The sequence below is a fragment of the Triturus cristatus genome, chromosome 7 (assembly GCF_964204655.1).
Source record: "Triturus cristatus chromosome 7, aTriCri1.1, whole genome shotgun sequence".
Classification (NCBI taxonomy): Eukaryota; Metazoa; Chordata; class Amphibia; order Caudata; family Salamandridae; genus Triturus; species Triturus cristatus.
In genome coordinates this window covers 721,789,255-721,807,807 of record NC_140590.1, presented here as the reverse complement: position 1 = coordinate 721,807,807, position 18,553 = coordinate 721,789,255, and the positions used below count along the sequence as shown (strand labels likewise).

Genomic DNA, 18,553 nt, shown 5'->3' with positions numbered 1-18,553 from the left:
TGTGCTAGGTGCATCTTCATCTGATTGCATCAGACTGTGCCAAGTGCTTCCACCTCAGATTGTGGCACACTTCGCTAGGTGCTTCTTTATCTCATTATATCATACTGTGCCAAGTGTGTCTACCTCTGGTTGTGGCACACTATGCTAAGTGCTACTTCATCTGATTGCCTTGGACTCTACCAGGTGCTTCTACCTCTGATTGTGGCACACTGTGCTAGTTGCTTCTTCATCTGATTGCATCAAACTGTGCTAGGCGATTCTTCATATGACTGAATTACACTGTGCCAGTGCTTCACCTTCAGGTTGCAGCCCGCTGTGCCAGTGCGTTTCCCACATGCTGCAGCATACTGTGGCATGTAGTTCTCCATCCTATCACAGTACACTGTGCCAGGTGCTTCTTCATCTGGTGGTACACTGTGCCAGGTGCTTATTCAACTGGTTGACTTACACTGTACAGATTTTTCACCTCTGATTGCAGCAGTCTGTGCCAAATGCTTTTACCTCTGATTCCATCACACTATGCCAACTTCTTCTACCTCTGAATGTGGCACGCTGTGCTAGGTGTTTCTTGATCCGATTTGCATCACACTGTGCAAAGTGCGTCTACCTCTGATTGTGGCACACTTTGCTAGGTGCTTCTTCATCTCATTGTATCGTACTGTGCCACGTGCTTTTACCTCTTTGTATCACACTGTGCCAAGCGCGTCTACCTCGGATTGTGGCACACTTTGCTAGGTGCTTCTTCATCTCATTATATCGTACTGTGCCAAGTGCTTTTACCTCTCTTTGTATCACACTGTGCCAAGTGTATCTACGTCTGATTTTGGCACACTTTGCTAGGTGCTTCTTCATCTCATTATATCGTACTGTGCCACTTTTACCTCTCTTTTTATCACACTGTGCAAAGCGCGTCTACCTCTGAATGTGGCACAATGTGCCAGGTGCTTTTACCTCTGATTGCATCACACTGTGCCAAGTGCTTCTACCTTTGAATGTGGCGCACTGTGCTAGTTGCTTCTGGTTCAGGTGCAGCACTCTGTGCCATGTGATTCTACCTCTGATTGCATCACACTGTGGCAAGTGCTTTTACCTCTGATTGCATCACTCTGTGCCAAGTGCTTTTACCTCTGATTGCATCACACTGTGCCAAGTGCTTCTACCTTTGAATGAGGCGCACTGTGCTAGTTGCTTCTGGTTCAGGTGCAGCACTCTGTGCCATGTGATTCTACCTCTGATTGCATCACACTGTGGCAAGTGCTTTTTCCTTGTGTTGCGGTACTCCGTGCCAAAACCTTTTCTAAATCTGAACGCGTTACTCTTTGCCAAGTGCTTCTTTCTCAGCTGCAGCATAATGTATTATGTGCTTCAAAGTTTAAATCCAGCACATAATCCCAAGTGTTTCCACCTCTGACTGCAATATTCTACATTAAGTGCTTCCCTCTTGGATTGCTCCAGGTGCTTCCACCTCTGATTGCTGCATTCTGCATAACGCGCTTACCGTCTGATTGCTGCTCTCTATGCCAGGTGCTTTTACCTTTGGTTGCAGCATTCTGCATCTTGTGCTTCCCCCTCGGATTTTGGAAGCCACTGGCAATAGCTTGGGCTGCGTCCTAATCCATCATTTTTGCCAACTATGCCACCCCAGTTTGAGCCCAGTCATATGCAAATCAGTCTTGACCCTGTTCCTCGTGGCAACCATCCAGCCCGGAACTGCCAGGGCAGGTCCTTCGTGAACCAGAACACAAGCAACAGAGGACCGGTTTTGCCCTTGTTATGGGCTTTTAAGCCAGGTATAGTTTGGTTCCAATGGCACAGTGAGCCTGTGACCCAGTTCTGGGCATATTTGGGGCACTTAGGATGTCAAATGCAAAAAGAGCAAGGTGATGGATGGAGTGCTTGCATTAATCTCAGCCACTGGCAATTGTTCACGCCACATCCCAATTCATGATTTTTCGCCCACCATACAACCTCAGTTTGGATTCAGCCATATGCAAATCAGTTTTGACTCTGTTCCTCATGAGAACAGTCCAGCCCGAACTGCCACTTCAGGTCCTCCCTGAACCGGAACACTAGCAACCCAGCACTGGTTTATATAACTGGATCCAAACTGAGGCGGTATGGTGTGCAAAATAACGATGGATTGGGGTGCGGCCGAGTAAGTACCAATGGCTGAGATTAATTAAGTAATTCCATCCATCTCTTTTTGTGTACTTTAGTATGTGGCCCCAGGTGGGACAGGTATGCCCAGTTGTAGATCCCATGCACACTGTCACTGAAACCAAGCTTTACCCAGCTAATGCCGATAACAAGCAAGGGCGAATCCGGTCCTGGAGAATGGTGGAGAGAGGGGACAGCGGTAGCTAGAGAGGGGTAGATCGAGAAGTGTGCTAGAGAGAAGCATATGGATATTTTGATTCGTGAAGTAGACCGACATGAGTTATAACAAGAAAAATACGTTGAAAGGAAAAATGGAGTGGATGAAGGTGATACAGAAAGAGAGGTGGAGGGGTGTAAGAGTGTGTTCGAGGGTGTTAGACAGGGAAGTCTAGAGAGAGAGTAGAGACAAGCCATTGGGCGGGTGCCTGGGCTACCCTGATTGCGAGAGGACTACTCGCGGCTGGTGCCCACAGATGTGTTCGGGTCCATAGCCTCTTGCACCCCCACACACACATACATTAGCCAACCCATGGCGTACATGAAGGTTGCAGAGCAAAACGGGTCACCCCGTTGTAACTCGCTTGGAAACTTTGCTTAATTTGTTTTAGATGCACTTACTACTGTATTAGCTGAATGACTGTTACAGCTGGGAAATGATTGTCTCACATTGGACATGTACTACTCTGAAAAGTAGGGATAACAGCAGCTCACAACTATACGTTACAAAAAATGCAGTATAAAAACATTGCTAAAAAAGAATGTAGAGAGAGGTAGAGTTAGCAAGAGCAAGGTATGACAGGAGAGAGCTATAAAGAGCAAGAAATAGATCACGAAATAGGTGTAGAGACAGTTAGAGAGTGGGTACGTAGAGAGTGAGAGAGACAGTATTCAGAGAGATGGAGAGGGATGAATCGAAAAACGAGATGAGGGACAGAGAGAGAATGTTTTGACTTTCCTGATAGGTTTACTAGGAGTCCTCTTAAAAGAAGGAGTCCTGCCCACTTTGCCCTTAAAAACCTCTGCCTCGGATGGCAGCCCTCTGTGTTCAGTGCTTCTCTGACCAGTGATTCTCCTTCTGATTGTGGCACTTTGTGCGTGGTGCTTCTTCTCTTGATTTCGGCACACTGTGCCACGTCCCTCTGATTGCAGCATAGTGTGCTGGATGCTTCTCCCTTAGATTGCAGCGCTCTGTGCCTGGTGCGTCTACTTCTGCCTCCCACGAACAGTGCCACGTGCTTCTCTCTCTGACTGTGGCACACAGTGCCAATTATTTTCCCTCCTGCTGCAGCACAGTGTGCAATGGGGTTTCCTCCCATTCTGGCATGCAGTATCAGTGCTTCCCTTTAAACACATGCCATATGTTTCTCCCTCTGTCTCTAGCATGTGCTGCTTCTGGATTTTTTGACGGATTATTTGGTTTGTAGATTCCTTGTGTGTTGAATCCCCCCAGGCACCGGCCTGCATGCATTCAGAATTGCTCTCCAGTGACTCCAGCTCTATCTCAATACAAAGTGACTCTCGACCTGATGATGCAGACTTATATAAGGTGCAGCCCCAGCGCATTGATGAAAGTATTTTTCTCTGATGGACACTTCTAACCGCAGATTCTTTCCCTCTTGAATATTCCCCAGGTGTCATACTGGATTAAAAAACTTTAAAGCAGTACTCCTGCACTACGGTAAGTGGCATTGTTTAGCTGCGTGCCGACATCAATCTGGTCCAGAAGTGATGAGCAGAGACGTATGTAAGCGCCACCCAGGCGTACTGACATCAGTTTGATTCTTTCAGTGCCTTCAGTCGAGGATCTGGAGCTTCTCCTTGATCTTCAAGACCACAAATGTCATCAAGATTTACCAGTGTGCTAGGATAAATCTCACTCCATCAGACAACAGGGCTCAAACTGTGTAGGAACTGTCGCAAACAAATGTCTTTGATGGACTCTCATTGAGTATGACTATAGTGGCTAAAGCCAGACAAAACGTCAGGGCCTGCGTGAACTGCTCCTAATTGAAGCTGTTCGGTTCGACAAAGCCAAACTAGGCCACCAAATAAAAGAAGACTCCACAACACGACCGGTAGAGGTCGAAAGCAAGTTCCTGTACCTGCTCTCGAAGTGGTTCAATGGGAGATCCTTGTTGAAATCTTTGGGTAAATCCAAGAAAAAGCCTAAGAAGTCACAGCAGGAATCTGCACCTTCCTTCTGCTCTCGAACACCAGAGACCGTGTGACAGCATCAACTTGCCTCCTGGTCTCGCTTCTGATCTCCATTGGAGCCGAATGAGAGTCTGGGGTTGGCGCATCCTGAGTGTCCTAGTCTGTCAGCGACGTCACTGCAAGTAGAGGCCTTCAGAGAGGCCATGCTGCACATTTTCAGCACTTTACCAGCTCCCTGTAGGCCCACAAGAATCGCAGGGGCCTGCTGTCACGTCCGCCGGCAGGTCTGCCCTCGTCTTTCTATGTGACTCCTTGAACCCATATCAGGCTCAGCACCAACTCCGGTGCTGACTCTAGTTCTGGCTGCATCCCCTGCACCAGTTCCCTTTATATTGAGGCCAGTGCAATCAAAGCTGGCGGAGGATCTGCAGCCCATTGTGCTACCTGACTCCGAGCTGAATCCACCTCGACTGAGATCAATCCTGGCTCTGACCGGCACACAGCCAATATGCAATTCATCAGAATCTGACACTTTGCCCTTAATATGTGTTAGGGCCTGAACTTGACACAGTCTTTTTGGCACTGACTCGAACAGTGACAATTATAATGAATGGGATGATTATGTACCACAGTATGATGAGGAGTGAAGAAATCGAAGATGCCATTGATCTTAATATTTCTCCAGATACTGGCCTTGTATCTACCTCAAGTCCTTCTATGGAGGAAAGCACATCCTTGGCATAGGGTGGCTGAAGTTCTCTAGACCTACAGCTTACCAATTTGGAAGTGAAAACTAATGTGTTACCTGAAGTCAGGCCCATGTGGTGTCTCTGCTACCATTTAATGAGGCCCTCATGGATACTCTTTTGGGCACTTTGTCGAAACCATTTTTCAGTACTCCTCTTAATAGGCAGGTTGCGCACCGCCATCGTCCCGAACCATATGACAGAGGTTGCCATTACAACAGTGCATTGTGGGAAATGGCACAGTCTATACTCATCATCTGATGCCAGACAGTTTGGTGGCACAGGCAACCACCAGCAAAGTCAATCCCATCGCGTTTCCTACCACTCCACATGATCATAAATCTAAAAGAGTAGAGACATTTGGAAGATTGGATTTTCTCCTCTACAAACCTCTCCCTAAGGTCAGTGAAGGCCTGTTACTCCCATGCCATGTGGGATACAGTCTCACAAGCTTACCAGCTGTTCCACACAATCTCCAGGCATCCCTTACACAAACTACTCTGAATAGACACGATCCAGCAACATTTTAAATATGTTCTGGCTTGGATATTACCAACTGTTTAGGTTCAGCAGTGGGCACTAATGTGGGTCTTCTGTGCAATGCTTGGATGAGGTCTATGGGCTTCTCCGGTGTCTCCTTGTTGGACATGCCATTTGAACGATCTTATATCTTTGGTGAAAAAGCAGAGATTTTTGGGTTTTTTTTGCAGAGTTTTATATAGTGCGAACTTGACCAGAATCGGGTATCAGAGCACTTTGCATAGCACCAGTGACGTTACATGAGGACACACATTCATTTTTTGTTAGGCACGGGGAGATTAAGTGATTTGCCCAGAATCATAGGATGTTCAGCGGCATTACCGAGACTCGAACCCAGTTCCCCAGGTCCGAGGTCGAGCGCTCTAGCCGTTAGGCAAACTCCTCTCCCCTAAGTGTTGGCCCTTCAAACGGTTTGAGTAGAGCAGGACCACAGCACATTCCTTGAATCATTCTGCTCCCTTGAGACGAGTAAGTCTTCCAAATTGTCCATCAGGGTTATGCATCCCTTTCTTTGTGTCCTGCCACAGATTCCACCAACATCAGGGCTGCTGACGAAGGACCAACTGTCCGTCTTGCAGCAGAAAGTGCCACCCTTTTAGTCAAAGAGGCCATAGAGCTTGTTCCGGCTGTGGAAGTAGGGACTGGATGTTACTCCTGCTATTTCCTTGTGCCATATAAGGATGGAGTCCTTTGTCCTGTTTTAGGTCTTTGCCTTCTCAATGTCTTCCTACAAAAGGATAAATTCTGGCTACTCACGTTAGCCCCCATCCTGCCTGCCTATATCCTGGATGGTGACGTTTGACCATTAGGATGCCTATTTCTATGTTCCTGTCCTGCAGGTCCACAGAAGCGACCTGTGGTTCACAGTGGGCCAGAAGCATTTCCAGTTCGCAGTGCTCCTTTTTGGCATCACCAGTCCCTCAAGTTTTCACCTAAGTGATGGCTATGGTCACAGCACATCTTGGGAGATTGAGGGAACCAGTCTTAATCTACCTTGATGACTGGGTCATGATAGTGAGCTCACCCCAGGTAGTCTTCTGCCACATCCAGTCGATGGCGAACCTCCTAACATTGTTGAGATTCACTATCAATGTGCTGAAGTCACACCTGACTTCACAGATGCTCCCGTTTATCGGAGCAATTCTTGGTACTCTACGGTTTTGTACCTTTTCCCTGGAGCGAATAGTCTGGTACATACAGACTACGATCCTGATGGTTGAGCCTCGGTCTTAGATTCTAGTACAGATTTCTTGAGGCTCCTGGGGTTGTTGGTGTCCTGCCTCCTGCTGGTCAAACATACCAAGTGGCACAAGCCGGCTCTGCTGTGGGACCTCAAATCTCAGTGGGTACATCATCTTGGGAATCTGTCAGATTGTATCCCAATTTTGAATGAAACTGCAAAAGACCTGCAGTGGTGGCTATTGGACCGTAATAGGGTCGGTGGCAAAACCCTCTCCTTACCCCACCCAGATCTGACATGTTTTTTTTTTACAGCGTTTTATATATCGCAAACTTAAACCGAATCGGGTATCGGAGCTCTTTACATAGCACCAGTTGCATTACATGAGGACACATTCATTTTTGTTAGGCACGGGGAGATTAAGTGATTTGCCCAGAATCGCAGGATGTTCAGCGTCATTGCCGAGACTCGTACCCAGGTCCCCAGATTCGAGGTCAACTGCCTAAGCTGTTAGGCCAACTCCTCACTGACTTTGGTCACTGATGCATCACTGCTGGGTTGAGAAGGCCACCTGGGAGAGATGGAGATCAGAGGCCTCTGGTCTCTGGCAGAGACTCGAATTCTCATCAATTTGTTGGAATCCGGAGCGATTAACTTAGCACTGAAGACCCTCCTGCTCACCATCAGTAGAAGGCTGGTGCAGGTGCTCACAAACAACTTCACAGCCATGTAATACTGCAGTAAGCAGTGTGGGGAGGGGTCTTGGGCCCTGTGTCGAGAGGCTCTGTGCCTTTGGAAGTGACTTGATGGCTAAGGAAGTCCTCCAGTAGTAAACCACCAGTCAGAATTTCTAAATGCAAAGTATCACTCATGGCAGTTGCACCCGGAGGTAGCACAGGGTGTCCTCCAGCAATGGATAGAGACCCTGGCTCAATCTTTTGAGCACTGCAGAGAATTACCAATGTCGGCACTTTTGTGTGTTGGAGTTTCCAATGCAGTTGTCTCTGAGACGCCTTCCTTCTAGAGTGGAGCTCAGAACTCCTGTATGCTGTCCCGACACAACCATACCCAAGTCACTGGATTGAGTGAGGAGAGTTTGGTATCCGGAACTCCAGGGCATGAGAATCTGTCCTCCAATCATCCTGCCACTTCAGGAGGATCTTCTGTCACTGCAGCCTGCACAATTTGCATCTCCATAATTCGAGATTGAGAGGCAGCGGTTGACCTCCTTCAACCTTCCCCGGACGTCGTTGATGTAATTTTGGCAGTGAGGCTTTCTTCACAAAATCAGGGTACACCAGTCGTTGTGACAAATTTGTGGATTGATGTCGCACCCAACAAATTGACCGATTGCAAGTGAAGTTATGTGAAGTTTTGTTGTTTGTTCTATCCCTGGCCTGGGCAAGCCTTGCTTTGGCCACTGTTAAAGGCTACTTAACGGCTCATTTGGCCATTATGCAGTTGCCGGATGAGCCCTCTTAATTTAAATTGCCTGTTGTGTTGAGAATTTGAAAGTTTTGCAACATTTCTTCCAAACCCTTTTGTGATGCCACAGTGGGATTTGAACTTAGTCCTCACTTTTCTGCTGTTCACTCCTTTTGAGCCACTGCATAGTTGTGTGTTGAGACCTCTGATGTTGAAGACCGTCTTTGTCATGGCCATGACATCATCTTTATGTATGAGAGAGCTGCAGGCTCTTTCTTTTAACTCACCTTATACAACATTCTTCCCAGATGTATTGGTGTTGAGAAACCCAAAATGCCTTTTTACCAAACGTGGTCACTCCATTTCATGTGAAGAATGCTATCACCCTTTACATCACCTCCTCCCTCTAAGGAGGAAGAGAAACTCAATTGGTTGGACCCTAAAAGAACACTAAGCGTTTAAATTGATTGCACCAAAGAACATTGGGTGGATAATCATCTCTTTGTAGGGTTTCTGAAGCAGAGAACCGAAAGACAGTGCAAAAATGAACCATCCTTCAATGCAGTGTTCTCTGCGTAAAGATCTGCTACGCACTGGCTAAGAATCCGCCCCCAGAAGACTTACAGGCTCATCCAGGTGGGCCAAAACTGCTACCACTGAATTTATTACAATTGTAAAAGCGGTAGTAGTGTTTGATTGTGTCGCACTTCAGTAATCAGTACATCATCAGACAAGGTAATGTGACAAGCTTTCTTATTTTTGTAACAGAAACATTTATAGAAATGGTGCCACTAAGGGTTACAAATGCACCCTACTACCTACTACCCTACTACCTTGGGTGCATATACACCTGGGTCTCGTAAACGTGGCCCTGTGATACTATGAACAATACACGTACCCCGGCACTCATATGTAATATTCTTATATAATAAGAAATACGGTATTATGCAAAGGTTTTCATTGTTATCTCGTACTACTGCATTTATGGGGAGTGCTTGTCCTGGACATTTGTCATGTGGATATGTGTGCATCAGCACACATGTTCATGAAGCACTAGTCCTTCCACAGTCAAGTCGGGACATTTTGCCTGCTCGAGCGTGCAAGGCTTTTTGGTCTGAGCTATGTCACAGACACACCACCTGGGGAGGTTCTGCTGTGGTAGGTATGCACAAGGTGAGGAATCTGCAGTTAGAAATATCCATTGGAATAACAAGTTACTTAACTTCAATAACCATTTTTTTGTGGGTACTCCAACTGCAGATTCCTCCCAGACTCTCTCAATTATGAGCTCTTTTTATATCTAAAATTCAGAGATCTCCACACTGGTCATGCCAATCTGCACAGAGCGTGTCTTAGTGGGTGAATAGCTTAAGAAAGCAACTGACGTCAGCGGACATAGGTGGCACTTATATGTGACTCCACTCGCCTCTTCTGGAGTGGAATAGCATTGATGCGCAGCCCCATGATGCCACCTGCCAGCATGCAGGAGTACTACTTTAAAGCTTCCGGAACCAGTCTGACAACTAGGGAATTTTCAGAAGGTGACGCATCTGCGGTTAGATAGAGTATCCACCAAAAAGATAGTTATCAAAGGAAAGTAACTTATTCCTATGTGCCCTTCGACTCTGATCTGGAGTTGCTCTCTTTGGACTATATTTTAACAAATGTAGTTTTGCAGGGTGATAGGGAAAATATCTCCTCCAAAGTTATCAGGTTTTAAATTGTCACTCTTGTAGTAGGCAGATGTCGCGGTTGGGCCGGCACTGAGTCTGCTTATGATGCCCAAGCATGAAGTTAAGTGAGAAGTGTGGTGAATGCACACAAAGCCCACATGCAGAAGGCTAAACTTTTCCTGGTGTGGGCCTGGTATGAACACTTGCGCAAGGTCCCACTCTGGCTTACCTTCATGCTCTAGGGGTAGATCTCACTATCCGGGACTTCATTCCCTGACTTTATCCTTGATCTTGACTTAGGAGCCAGACATGATTGAGATAATGGTGCTGCATTCGGCACTGGCTCCAGACACAGATAATTCTGATCCACCTCTGTGTTTTCCAGCCCCTGTTGCTGATCCCCAGCAGATCTCTGCCTTCACCCAGGCAATGCTGGTTTTCTCTGGAAATAACTCTATTCTGGCTCTCTCTCTCTTAAAAGTGCCTTCAGAACCCTCAACCAGGCACCAGTCTGCAGCTCCAACTCTGTCACAGGTCGACTCTGGTGGGACTCCACGTGGTGCTATTCCACTGGCAGCAAACCCGATCCCTCCTCCGCAAGCCTTGCTGGTTGTCCCACTATCGCACTGGGGATCTCACCGGTGCCATCCCCGGTGCTGTCAGTGCCATCTTCAGATCTATTGCACAGTTTTTGATGAGTTTTCCAAAGATTAAGGCCATCCTGGTCAGGTCCAGACACAGGGTGCAGTAGTGATTGGAGGCTGCTCTTTACAGGCTTTTGCCTGCTAGCAAGTATTTCGGCAGGCTTGGGATTCAGACCGTATTCGGATGCAGAACATTGGTTATCACAGCAGAGATTACATCTTCGATGAGGTACATCTCCCGTTGTCTCGACCCCACTGGGACAGATGCTAGTGACTGCTTACCTCTGCCGAATGCCAGTTGCCTGGACACCTCTCTGTAGGAGGACTTGTCGTGCCCTTCTGGAACCTCCCATCGAAGAAACTGTCTCCCTGACAGAGGTCATCACAAGGCTGCAGAGGTTCTTGGTCTGATAATTGTTTGTGGAAGCGAATAAAGCAAACCTGCGTACAGAAAATGTTCAGCCTGTCTCTTCAATGGTTAAACCATTGCTCCCCTTTAATGGGGCACTAATGGATCCCATTTAGCAGCATGAGACAAGGCAGCTTTGGCCCCAAAGATGAATAGTCAGTTCATCTGTCACCTCTGCCCGGCACCTGGGGACCCAAAATTTCTGATGACTGACCCCCTCCTAGAGTGCCTTGTGGTTCAGGCATGCTATTCCTCCAAGCAGAATCCTGAATCTTTGCCCTGACGGAGTTGAAGAATATTGAGACCATTGGAAAAGAAGCTTTCTCTTCAGGGAATCTTGCTCTTCGATTCTCGAATGCAACTTGCCTCCTAACCAGTTACAACCTTGCCTTGTGGGAAATGGCACAGTTGGTCACACCGAATCTTCTATAACATCTTCCTGACCGTTTTGCAGGGTCTGTGCCTGATGGGCAAGATACAATGAAACAAATCGTACCATCTGACTTGTACACGGTTGAATCAGTTGCACGGATCATCGGCTCCTCCATTGCCGCCCCACTTTACTGGGTTCTCATGTGATGTCCTAGTGAAACCTATGGACATGCCATTCGATGGCGCACGCTTTATTGGTGACAAGGGAGACTCTGCTCTGGAGCACTTCAAACTGGGATCCGCCAAAGCCTGATCCTTGAACTAACTTCCTCTGCATGTCTGATCCATCAGCAGCACTGCAATTTCAAAGGCTATCCCTGCTGGCTGCCCTTTGGAAGCACTAACCCTCACAGCCCAAGGAGGAGTTTTGATGCTAGAGGGGATGTGGTGATTCGTTGCGCTGCTGTGGACTGCAGCAGCTGTCCGCCTCCTCTTCCTCCCAGTGCCCCCTCAGCTAAACGTCTTTAGTATGCACTTCAGACAACATGCATAACCTTTGGTTGGAAGGGTGTCTCATTACTTGGCATGCTGGCTGTCCATCACATCGGAGCACTGGGTCCTGAAGATTGTTGTTCAAGGCTTCGCCCATCGAGGATTTGGCCCCTCCCATCCCTGATGTTCCTTTAGTCCTTTCCGATGACAGTTTTCGGGTTCTGCAGCACGATTTTATGACTGTTTTGAGCAGAGGTTCTGTGGAGTTGGTTCCCAGAAATCGAGATCAGACAGGAATGCTCTTCTCTGTATTTTCTTGTCCCCGTGAAGAACAGGCAAATCTGCCTCATTCTGCAGCTTCACTCTCTCTTAGGACATTCTTGCCTCCCCAGTGGGCGTAGTACTTTCAGACTACCATCCCGATGCTTCAGGAGGGAGCTTTTCTTTTAGCCCTAACAGTTCTGCATCGTTTGGGCATGCTCGCATCATGCATTTTGCTGGTTCCTCTCGTAGTGGCACATGTGTGAACTCCAGTGGTGCCTCTGCTTCCAGTGGGCTCAACACTGGGGAGAAATCATGGACAACATCCTTATTACCCCAGAAGCAACTCGAGATCTGTGGTGGTGGCTGATGTTGGATCACTTGCAGTGCGGGAAGTCCTTTTGCCATCCACCAGCAGTGGTCATGATGGTGACTGATAAGTCGTCCATTGGTTGAGGTAGTCATCTCAGTTATTTCATGTTATCAAAGGCCATTGATCTCCTTCATAGCAGAAGTCTCATATCATTCTGCTCAAACTTTGGGTAATCTGCCTGACCTTCAAGGCATTTCTGCTTTCCATCTCTGATTAGTTGATACAGGTCGTGATGGACACTACCGCGATGTGGTATGCCGACAAACAGGGTGATGTGGGCTCTCACCCTGTAGGCACTGAGGATGTGGTCTTTGGCGCAGGCTCACAATATCGGGCTTGCGCTTAACCATATGGCAGACTACCTGAATGTGTGGTCTGGCCACCCCAGATAATGTCAAATTGTCAACTATGAGTGACATTTTTACCTGGAGGTGATCCAATCTTCAATCTCTAGGGCATTCCTCCAGTGAACATTTTTTGCATTAAAAAAAAACACTGTCTTCATCCCTCTTATCTCCTTGAGTTCTTAGGAAGCTGTGCCAGACCCATACGCAGTTGATCTTAATGGCACCACACTGGCCGAAGGGGGTGAGGTACTCTTATCTCCTCTGCTGGTCCCTGTGCCCTCCTCTTCCACTAAGGTTGATTTCCTCTAGCAATGGGAGGGGCAGGTGGTGTGGCTTCTGAACATTTAGAGTCTTTACCTACATGTTTGGGGATTAAGGGTGGGGAAGTCTGCGTTCATTTGATCTCTCGGCTGAGATGGTGGACTGGATTTTATCAGATTGTCACCCCTCCACCAAATTAGTTTATTCTGGGTGTTGGTCCCATTTTATCTCTTGGTGCAGTGAGGTGGAAGTTGATCCCCCTTAGGACACGCATATCTGATGTGTTCTGCTTTACTTAGCGTGTCAAGGCTTTGTTGTCGGCACTGTTAAAGGCCAGTCAATGGATCTTTTGTTGTCTTATTTTTTTACCAGATGAGCCCTTGTTATGTAAGTCTCCTATAGTGATGCATTTTTTCTCCTTTCTCACTTTGTTATGCCTCTGTGGACTCTTTACTTGGTGCTCACGATCCTTATGGGTTTTCGCTGTGAGCCTGTGCACAGTTGCCATTTGTGGCTGCTTACAATTGAGTCTGTTCTTGATCGCCATTATCTTGGCTCAATGCATTAGCCAGCTGCAGCCTTTTCTTGTCCTCGTTTGGCCACTTTATTTTGTGACAAACTGATTCATAAGACCAAGGCTTCTTTCTTGGCAAAGGTTGCCCCCCTAATTCACGTGGGTTGGTGCATCACTCTGTCAACACTGATGATCAGCTTTTCCTTGGCGAGTCTCGTTCCCAGAGAGGTACAGCTATTCAGAATCCGGCCATTTCCCACTGGATCATATTAAGATCTGCTATGCTCTTGGAAAGGAGGAACCTCCTGAGGCCATCAAGGGTAACTCCTCCAAGGCGAAGGCAGCTTCTTTGCCATTGCCCAAGGGTTTCCATGTCCTAGTCTTGCCAGGGTACAACTTGGCTTCTGTACATATATTTAACAGGCATTTTTGCCTTGACTCTTAAGTCTGTAGGGTTTCCCATTTTGCAAGGTGTGTGTTGCATGATTTCTTGATTTGACCACCTCCTCAGACCCACACCTTGGAGTTACTGCTTGGGTTTTGATTCAAGAGAGGACGAATCCACAGGTAGAAGTATCCATCAGAAAAGATCTTTCTTTCTTGGATACTCAACCTGCAGATTTCTAACTTACCCTACCTGTGCTCATGCGATTTTAAAAAAGCCCCCATGTTAGTTTTAATACACTGTAACATCTGTAAGCCCTGTTGGCCTCATCTCTGCCTCAGAGGGTGTGGGGAAAAAGACCAGGAACTGGTGTCAGTGCTTTGGGTGGCTCCTTATTCGACTCTGTGATGTACTTTCTGGAGTGGTTCTTAGAGTCATGGTACCCCTTGCAGGAGAGTTATTGCAAGCCGGTCTGGCACCTGGAGGGGATTCCGGAGGTGTGGAAACTGTGGGTAGATAGAATATTGATCAGAAAGATTGTTACTAAAGGTGAGTAACTTGTTCGTCTGTTCTTTCCTTTGCCTCTAGGCCGACATTCGCTCTAGAGAGTACATCCGGAAGAATTTTCCAGAGCATGTGAAGCCTGAAGGCCACCCTGCCTGAAGGAGACAGGTATGTGGGGGTGTTTAGGACACCGTGCTTTTTCATCTCCTCTTGCCTTCAGGAATGACTGACCCGAGTTGGGAATCCCACCGGCTTCTCAGAGGTACTCACCTGTTATAAACTCTTGACAGCCTCTGTAGGTCAGTCAGTCTCTGATGACGTTTGATGGCCCCAAAGAGTGTGTTCACAGTACAGAAGAACTCCCCGGCAGAGCAGTCAGTGTGAGTTAGGAGCAGAGAGTGATTGACACTGCAGATGCAGTGAAAGGTGTTGGGCAGAAGAGATAGAGGGGGCCAGACTGACGCTTGATTCCTGCCATGTCAAAGATCATGTGGCACGGCACCCTCCACTCTTCCGGGCTCCAACAGAGGGCTTACTGCAGAGGCTCAGATGGAAGCGGGTCCTGTATTTCCTCTTGCCCCCGTGTTAATATTCAGAGAGGCCACATATTGCATGGGAAAGAGTCTGTGACTCCTTTAGAAAAGCCAAGGATTAAAAGAGCATGAAGTGGTACCCTATTTGCTCCACAGCGACCTCTTTAGAGAGGCCAAGAATTGTGTGGGCGAATTCGCATTGAAGATTCCTAATCTCACTAACATTAACCCTGCAGTACGCTGACTACATCCACGGACGGAAATAGAAAAATCCTTAATGTATTTCCTTTATTTTATTTTTAGGCACCGGAGAAGCTCCCTCTGCTGTGCCCACCGGATTGGAAATCTCAAACAGTGCCCCAGGATCCGAGGCCCTGCACATCTGGATCTCGGTGACCCCCAGCCTGTCAGGAGAGACATCCTCGAATATTCCGGACGGGATGAGACTACCTGTAAATTGTGTTGGGATGGAGGGGCAGGCGAACAGGGCGAGGCACGTGCCTCTGAAAAGGTCACTGACATAATTGACTCCCTGATGGTGAATGCGAGAATCGAGGTGCACTGGCAGGGGTGTGTGCGGGGTGGCAGCGCCAGGTTAGAAGCGGGCATCGGAGGTCAGGACTGCGCTTCATTGGGAGAGTTTGGGTCATCACAGAGTGCTGCAGACAGGACTGGGGGGCTTCGGCAGAGCTGTAGGGTCTCAGCGCGGGCACAGCAGAAGGTGTTGCAAAGACTTATCTAAACACGTTGGCATAGAGGAAGTATGGCCATGTGCTGCAGTGGCAGATGGTGTACCAAGGCCAGTGAGGTGTAGACCGCATAGCTGCTTGTGTCCCCACACAACAACAGTACAGGAGGATTAGGGGCAGGACTCTGGGCCGTGGTACTGTGGCAGCATGACATGATACCTCTGGGCCCTAGTACAGGAGCAGCATGGCATGAGGTCTGTGGATCCTAGAGGAGCATGGGGTGATGTCTGTCGGCCTTAGTACTTTAGCGGTAGGGTGTGCCTTCAAGGGGTTTATTAAAGACTTAGTTGTGTAACTTGTTTATAGGATAAATATATACCTATAACTGAGATCAATCTTATCTTTTGGTTTCCAGAAGGTTATACACCATGCAATAGTCAAATGTGTATACGGATCTCAATTTACATTAATTTCGGAATATTTATACAGTCAGAATACAGAGAAATGAAAAATAGACAAAAGGTGTGTGAGGAACAAAATTCATTTATATCAGTGAATGGTAGTAAGGGTACATAAAAATAAGACAGTTGTATATCACAAGGGAGGCATGATTATACATCCAGTTATTACTCCACTGTACAATATATCAAACACTTTTTCAAAGATATATGATCAATTATCTAGAAAGAAGTGTGACAGTCGACGTTTCGGTCTTCATACGTGAATTTGTGAGACCATCTTCAGGACAAGAAGTTTAAAAGTTGACCCCTATAAGTTAAAAAGTATATAATGAATATATAAACTATACAAAACACACACCTAAGACAAAAAATAATAACAATTTGAATAATCATTGAATAAAGGAAAGTCAATTCTGACATTTCAGAAATGTTGTATCAGTCAATTAAACATCCAATGATTGTTGAACAAGCTAAAATGATGAAACACTTTAGTCAAAGTCAAATGGTCACTTGTATTAGGGCTCCATCTTACTAAATTATACTGTACTTTAACAATAATCGTTTAAACCATCTCGTTTCATTTCATGGTTAGACAAGGCTAACTGTTTATTCTATGTCATCACTCATAATGACACATTCAAATGACATAATCAACGAATAAAGGAAAATCAATTCTGACATTTCGCAAATGTTGTATCAGTCAATTAAGCATCTAATGATTGTTAAACAAGCTAAAACGATGAAACACTTTAGTCAAAGTCAGATGGTCACTTGTATTAGGGCTCCATCTTACTAAATAATACTGCACTTTAACAATGATCGTTTAAGCCATAAATTCATCTCGTTTCATTTCGTGGTTGGACAAAACTAACTATTTATTCTGTATCTTCACTCATAATGACAAATTCAGATGACATATTTCTAGGGAGAGAATTTGATTCGTCCTTTCCTCAAAACTTAATAGATTGTGGGTTGTTGTGAATGCCTGAGGCCCTGTTTGGATCGAATCGCGACAAAGTTTTGTAATAAGGAGGAAGTTAGTCATGGTTGCACTTAAAGCTATGAAATTGAACACATAATAATGTGAAAGACTGTTATTGAATCACCGTGATAATCCAAAAAGGTTCAATATGTATTTTAAACAAGAGAAACATCATTTAACTAATGCAAGTAATTTTACCTCGTAGTGTTTTGAATTGATTATGGAATTCGTGGATATCTTCCTTTCTTTGTATCGAGATTTAAATTAAAACCTCTCGCTTAACGCTATGTAAAGAGAAATCATATCGTAAGTCTTAAATGCTTTAGAGCGACTGAAAATGTATCTAAGCCAAAAAGGTAAAAGTATATCGAGGTACCTTTTAAATTTGGCGGTTTTTGAGAGGCAAACTGTCGAAGTCTTAAGGGTACTGTGTAGTTACACCGGCAGAAAACGTCATTCGTGTATTTAAAAACTGCAAGAGGAAAATGAGAGCATTTAGTGTGTTGTGGTTACAGTTGTTAATAACCTCACACATAGTAAGTGAAAGAAATATCAACCAACCTCGTAGTGGTCTTACTGTTGGTTCAGACAGAGTTAAGCCCAATATGAATGGCGCTGTGATCGCTTGCTGCGTAAATCGAGCAATGGGAATTGTTGTCACCGTTACGGGGCGTTTTACTTAAATCCCACGAAAATTACTGCAAAAGGAAATTGGGTAGTATTAGGTTAAGTTGTACTACTTTAGGGGCATTGAAAGCAAAGGCCAGGCGAAAACTAACAACTAACCTGGCGTGAGCACAGCAGTCATCTACGTTGAATCGCGGCATCGAGCATTGGAACTGCCGAGATCGGTTGGTCTTAAATATACATATTGTGGCGGTATAGAGATAGGACTTGTAAGTAGGTCACATGGTATGTCGGTACAGAAATCCGTGTCGGCCATGTTGGAATGGGATATTTGCATCAACAACGCTAGAATATAGTATGTTTGTCAAATTCTTTTAGTGTATCGATGATATATTGATTATATTCTATTTTAAACTAATTGATCCCTATAGTCGAAGTATGTAGGATAAATTATTGAGATAAACTCTTAATAGTTCTTAGACGTATGTGATTATGTCATTTGAATGTGTCATTATGAGTGATGACATAGAATAAACAGTTAGCCTTGTCTAACCATGAAATGAAACGAGATGGTTTAAACGATTATTGTTAAAGTACAGTATAATTTAGTAAGATGGAGCCCTAATACAAGTGACCATTTGACTTTGACTAAAGTGTTTCATCATTTTAGCTTGTTCAACAATCATTGGATGTTTAATTGACTGATACAACATTTCTGAAATGTCAGAATTGACTTTCCTTTATTCAATGATTATTCAAATTGTTATTATTTTTTGTCTTAGGTGTGTGTTTTGTATAGTTTATATATTCATTATATACTTTTT

The 18,553-nt window shown here is 45.8% G+C and overlaps 1 protein-coding gene and 1 long non-coding RNA gene across 3 annotated transcripts in view; one reads left to right on the top strand and one right to left on the bottom strand.

Annotated features, from left to right (window-relative positions):
* Window positions 1-16,015, top strand: part of ENDOV (endonuclease V) — a 202,229-nt gene extending 186,214 nt beyond the window's left edge. The window contains exons 8-9 of one of the 2 annotated variants that reach the window (XM_085617425.1): window positions 14,522-14,605; window positions 15,274-16,015. In XM_085617425.1, the coding sequence (XP_085473551.1) occupies window positions 14,522-14,596 (75 nt within the window). In that variant the 3' untranslated portion in view covers window positions 14,597-14,605; window positions 15,274-16,015. The remainder of the gene's footprint in view (window positions 1-14,521; window positions 14,606-15,273) is intronic. The other variant, XM_085617424.1, reaches the window with a different exon arrangement.
* A 1,290-nt stretch (window positions 16,016-17,305) lies between these two features.
* LOC146810423 (uncharacterized) lies at window positions 17,306-17,697 on the bottom strand. The gene is made up of 3 exons (XR_014966588.1): window positions 17,664-17,697; window positions 17,479-17,574; window positions 17,306-17,386 (listed from the first exon to the last, which is right to left on the bottom strand). It is a non-coding gene; the product is annotated as an uncharacterized LOC146810423 (long non-coding RNA).
* Window positions 17,698-18,553: the final 856 nt, after the last annotated feature.